The sequence below is a fragment of the Mauremys mutica genome, chromosome 1 (assembly GCF_020497125.1).
Source record: "Mauremys mutica isolate MM-2020 ecotype Southern chromosome 1, ASM2049712v1, whole genome shotgun sequence".
Taxonomy (NCBI): domain Eukaryota; kingdom Metazoa; phylum Chordata; order Testudines; family Geoemydidae; genus Mauremys; species Mauremys mutica.
In genome coordinates, this window is record NC_059072.1 from 348,469,461 (window position 1) to 348,475,069 (window position 5,609).

Sequence of the window (5,609 nt, forward strand, 5' to 3'; positions counted from 1 at the left end):
CGGCAATGGGGGGAGGGACAGCTGAACTGATCCTGGGCAGCTGCTGAGCCACGTCTCTTATGGGGAATTTAGGGGAGCTGATGGGGGGGAGCTGATGGGCCCCCCTAGTTGTAATCCCCACAAGGAGGGGCTGCTCTTCCAGAGAATCCTGCAAGTAGTGGACAAAGCAGGCAGCTGCCAAACAACGTTAGAAGGGAGCATTGCCCATCTTTAAATGAGCCTGTTCTCTAACTGATCAGCAGCGTAACGACGTTAACCAGGACAACTTTAAGTGAGGAGTTACCGTATAAACATGCCGGGTGAGAAGGAAGATGGGTTATTGTATAATAACTACCCTGCAGTGACAACCTAATGGGAGAGCAGAACCCCGTTCTTTCATGTGATCTACAAAAAGTGTTGTGCCTCTGCCCTAGCCGTGAACAAACAACGTTCCCGGAGCTGTGTTAAGATCAGACAATTATGCTGCACAACCCAAAAGCCTGGGCATATGGTGCAATGTACAGTAATTTGGGAGTTCATAGAAGCAAACCAACTGCCAAGTAACAAATGGTGAAATCAGCAAGGCGTAGATTGGCTCTGTTTAAAACAGGGCAGGGGAAAGGGAGGGAGCACGACTTTTTGTTAAGTGATCGAAGCCCCTTATTTTTATTCCTGTCCTTTGACTAGCCCGTTTGTGGCGTGGTTTGTTTTATGCAAGTACAAGCAGCCAGCTAAAGCTGCTAGTGAACAATAGGTTTATCCTGCACCCAGGAGACTGGACAAATATCCTCTAGTAGATCTGCAAGTAACACTTCCCTGAATGAACTAGCGCTGTGCTTTCTGCTGGAAGCAGTCAGCACCTTCCTTCCCAGGAGCTGAAGGACGGCCCCTCCTGCCTCATTCCTGGACAACCGGACCTTTGCTCATGGGTGGTGGGTATCATAGGCTGGGGGGGGCTGTGCCTCCGCGCACAGCCTGGCTTGGTCCTACCTACGCTCTGCCCCTAGGTCCCCGCCTGCAGTTCTCAGTGCTCTGCCCTGGCTGGGGCTGGGGCTAGCCAGCCTGCCGTGGGGACTTGGGGCAGCTGGCACTGGGGCCCGCTGGCTGTCTGGCATTCCGGGGCTGGGGGCGCTGCTGCTGCATGGCCCAGTGCTCGGGCTGCGGCCACGGTCGGGGTGCTCTGGGCTCCTGCAGGCGAAGGGGGGGGCGGAAGGGGCAGGGCCTTGGGTAGAAGGGGAGGGGCCAGCCTACCCCCATGGCTCGGTCATTGGCTGCCCATGACTTTGCTGGTGTAGGGAGAGGAAAAACTCCCATGAGTAAAATGCTGGCCCCCTTAAAGTCATGACTAGCATCCATCCCATGTTATTTTTTTCTTTCCCTCCTCTCAAAGGAGAAATTGAGTGGGGTTTTAAATAAGTAATTTAACGTGTTACATCCCCTGTGCTCTGTGGGTGCTTGAGAAGCAAATTGAAGACGTGCACCTTTATACTTCGAGTGGAACGTGCTGAGGTTGGTGAAGTACAGTATTTAGTTCCTGGGGGAGTTCCTTCCACAGCCTTGGACCAGCCCTTGAGCAAACCCTGTCTCCTTCCCAGACAGCCTTTATGCTTGAGGTTCAGAGATACACATGCCTGAGGAGTATTTCAGTTTGTGATGTTTTATTATCAAGTAGTGGGTGGAAGCAGCCCACTTTTAAAAGTATAGTTACAAGTAAGAAAAGAGGATTATTGTCCTATCTTACCTGTGATTTTCAAACTTTACACAGCAGAAGCATAATACAATGATTTTTGCCCTGGTAGTTGAAAATTAACATGCATGTGAGGTATTTGAGATGGACAATGGGTTCATGTTACAGCAAGGAATGATCATATTTATTCTGGTTATTACAAAACATTGGCTATCAGATGGCCAGCATCTTTGGTGTCAGTCAAGTAATTCACCAACAGTACTTGCCGGAGGACGTCAACTGCACGCAGCAGAGGGATGGTAGTGTGTCCTGTGGGATAATCACAAAATAGTCAGCAATTTTGACATGTTCTCTTTTCTGTATGTGTTTGAGGAAGTACTAATTTTGATACTGCATTTATTGTCATTCAAAATACCCAACACGGGGCATTTCTAGGTTCCAATGCTTGAATCATAGCTAACTTTTTAAATTACAAAGTGCTGTTTTTCTTAAGTCTTTGCCACATACTAACCCCCATTAATCCTCCATTTATTATAAGTAGTACAGGAGATGAGGTTTCCCCCTGGAACATAGCTCTGCTCCTATTAACTACATACATTGTGAGAGCGCCTAAAGGCATGAATCAAAATCTTTGTGCTAGTGCTGTACCTGTGCACACGCACAAAATATAGTCCCTGCCTCCAAGAGCTTGTCTCTGAAGGAAGCATTTGAACTTTTCACTGATCAGTTAATTTTAAACTTGAAACTTAATTTCCAGTGCTTGTATTTTTCTAATGTCAGAAAATGAATGTAATCTTTATAGAGCAGCTTTCACCCCAGAGCACTCTGCAAACTACAGTACGTCTAGCAGCACTGTACGATAGCCAATAGGGTCTCCAACATATGGCACATCCAAGGATCCTCAGCCAAAACACTAGTCTTACTACAAATGTTCTGTGTTCTCTTGTCTCTGCACACAGCAAGAGAGAGAACCTTAGTTATTAAGGTCTCATCTGAAAGTTGGTGGACAATGTGAGCTGTCTGCCTTAAAACATAATCAAATCCCTCTTTAAAATTATCTTTAAGAGGCAAGTAAAAGACCCCCATTTGGTAAAATGGATACAGCACAATTTCACTACCTTGGAAGAAAGTGATTAATCCCCCCACTAGGATTTGAACCTGTGGGTCCTGCTGTTTTTAAGTGCTGATAACATAATTATCAATTAAGCTAGACTGATAATCACTTAGATTTTGGAGAAAGGAGAGTGGACACTATTTGGCATCTCAAAAAGCTTCAGCAGAGATATAATGGCTGAGGTCTCACCTTTTGAAGTTATTGGTGGATGTTTCACCAGGCAAGCGTAATTTCACTCTGGTTGATCTGTCCTATAATTTCATTGTATTTTCTGGTCAGGGCATTGGCTTTTCTGGTCAGATGGGTCAGGACACGATACAAGCCTGTAAAATGATGATAAAGCAGTCCTTCAAGATCGGCCTCCTCTCCGTTCTCTTGTACTTCCTCTCTGCTGGTGATTTGCTGTTTGCTTTCATTTACAGGCGGCAGTTTACCCTCCACCGCGAGTTTGATGGATTTCAGTTGCATGTAATACTCATACAGGTCCCTGTTGCCGAAATCACCAGTGGATGTGTCATCCTGTTGTTCCATGTAGACGCCTCTGAGGAGGCTGGGAAACATAACCGCTTGTTCCATCTCACGGATTGCAGAGAAGTACTCTTCCATGGCTGTGGTCGGACAGCTTCTCCGGCTCTGAATCTTGCTGGCTTCTGCAGGTCTTAACAGGGATGCTGGCTGATGGTGCTGAAGCCTTTCAGGCTGCTTGGCTGTTATGATGAGGGTGAAAGGAGCACAGCAGACAGGTGGTTTTTAACAGTGGAGGGAAGGGGTGTGTATACCAACAGAAGACACTCCTCTATTTCCAGCTAATCACACCACTGAGCCTCTGCAGGTCTCAAAACCCACTTCGTAATCTGTTCAGGGTCAGCATTGGGTCTGTATTTGCAAACTGGACCTCACCCCAAATGATACTTGACTAAATTTCAGAACTTGACCTTAAAGCAGGAATTTCATAGGTCATGTTATCTTTCAATGACCAGATAAGAAAATGACCATGAAGACAACTGCTGATCGGAACAGAGTTTTCCCTGCCCCCTTTCCCACCCCCAAGTTGGAAAAGCTGGTGTCTGCAGCCTTCACGTCTTGCATCAGCTTTTCATAGAGTAATGATTTCCCCTTTTGTCCTAATTCATTAAGTTTGCACATAACTCTGCCATTGCTGGCAAGCTGAGTAACCTTGAAACCCATATGCATGTCTAGAACATGAGACTCAACAAGCATGTGGCTCACAAGTGATCAGCAAACCAGGTACATTTTATTAAGCTGAGACCGAGAGAGAGTTGGAAGTTTGTTGGAGGGAGGAGGGAGGAGAAAAATAAAATGATGAAATGACAGAATATGATATCTAGTCAAGATCTCTATTAGCAAGTGATCCTAGACGTCCCTGTGTGAGAACAGATACAGGCAATCCATATTTCCGGCTGGTTGAGAGAATTTATTTTTAGCCATCTTGAAGAGACACTCACTTTGTTTTTTGTTTTTGGAGGATGGTACTACAGTAGTGTGGTGAGGGCCTGCCTGAGATTGGAGCCCTATGATGCTAGCCCCTGTACAACTTTACGCTATCAGACAATCCCTGCCTTAAAGAGTTACAGTCTAAACAGAGCAGGCAGATGAGGGGTGGGAAGGAAACAGAGGCACAAAGAGGTGAAATAGAGCCAGGAATAGAATTCCTTCCAAATGATCTTTAAGTGGCAGACGAAAGGGAAGCAGCCCAGTGGAGCTAACCCACTTGAAAATATCGTTCCCAAATTCATGGGAGAAATGAGCCCCACCTGGACTCCATTAATTAAGCCCACTGAAACAAAGGCAAAATAAAGTGTTGTGTCGTGTTTAGTACGTCAGCCTTCTGCTCTATTCTTGATTCAGTGCTTCCTTGGGCCAGTCACTGAATTTGTGTGTCTTGATTTTCCCCATGTGTGAATTGGGAATAACAGCACTTCCCAGGAGTGCCAGGAGGCATTCTATGGTGTCCAGTATTTGAAGGGTATCCTTTTCATAATGGACAACCTCTTCTTTACTTATGGTGTTCCAGTGTCCCGTTTTTGCTTGACTCATTAGTTACTCCCTTCTCTTTATGGTGTTAAGAGTGGGCTAATAAATGTAGTCCTAAGCTGGGAATGAATTTGACAGATGAACATGAATTGTGTGCACTGGCTTGGTCTCACTGAGAGCAACAAAACTACAGCATGAATGACTCCAGCCAGTCCCCAAAATATCTCCTGGAAGGATCCTCTTGGAATTTTTTTTTTATTACATCCATTCTTTTGTGGGTTTCTCAGTTATTCAAAGGCACAATGCTCTTCTTAAAGCAATCTTCCCTGTGATTTCCTAGCATGCGTGCTCTTCCTGGGCCAGATCCTCAGCTGGTATAAATCAGCACAGTGCCATGGATTTCACTGGTGCTATCTATGCCAATTTACATCAGCTGAAGATCTGGCCCAGTATTCTTAAATAAAGTGGCTTATGGACTACCAGCACTCATAGATTTTAAAATATGCCAATGTAAAAGGAAAAACAGGATCCATCCAGTTGTAGATCCCATACATAACTTTTTTATAGTCATATAGACAGAGGTAAAGAATGCAAAGATCTACCAAGTCATCCACTCCTCGCCAGGCCAGGCTTGTCCTCTAGCCAACATTTTCAAACTTGAGAGCCTAAAGTTAGGCAGCTACGGGCCACATCTTCAACTGATGTAAATGGGTGTTGCTCCCATGAAGTCAATGAGCTGTGTTAATTTACACTATCTGAGAATCTGTCCCCATAGTCTCTAGTTAGTCTCCTAAATAAAAATGGCCTAATTCTCAGAGGTGCTGAGGCCTCACT

General features: G+C 45.4%; 1 protein-coding gene across 1 annotated transcript; it reads right to left on the reverse strand.

Moving 5' to 3' along the window:
* Positions 1-1,853: 1,853 nt before the first annotated feature.
* Positions 1,854-3,511, reverse strand: LOC123348196 (thyroid hormone responsive). The gene is made up of 2 exons (XM_044985660.1): positions 2,970-3,511; positions 1,854-1,975 (listed from the first exon to the last, which is right to left on the reverse strand). Exon 1 carries the CDS (start codon positions 3,384-3,386, stop codon positions 2,994-2,996), a length of 393 nt encoding a protein of 130 aa, XP_044841595.1. The 5' UTR covers positions 3,387-3,511; the 3' UTR covers positions 1,854-1,975; positions 2,970-2,993.
* Between the last annotated feature and the right edge of the window lie 2,098 nt (positions 3,512-5,609).

Bases quoted from the DNA above. Each gene is read 5' to 3' on its own strand.
- LOC123348196 (XM_044985660.1), bottom strand. From the start codon at position 3,386: ATGGAAGAGTACTTCTCTGCAATCCGTGAGATGGAACAAGCGGTTATG.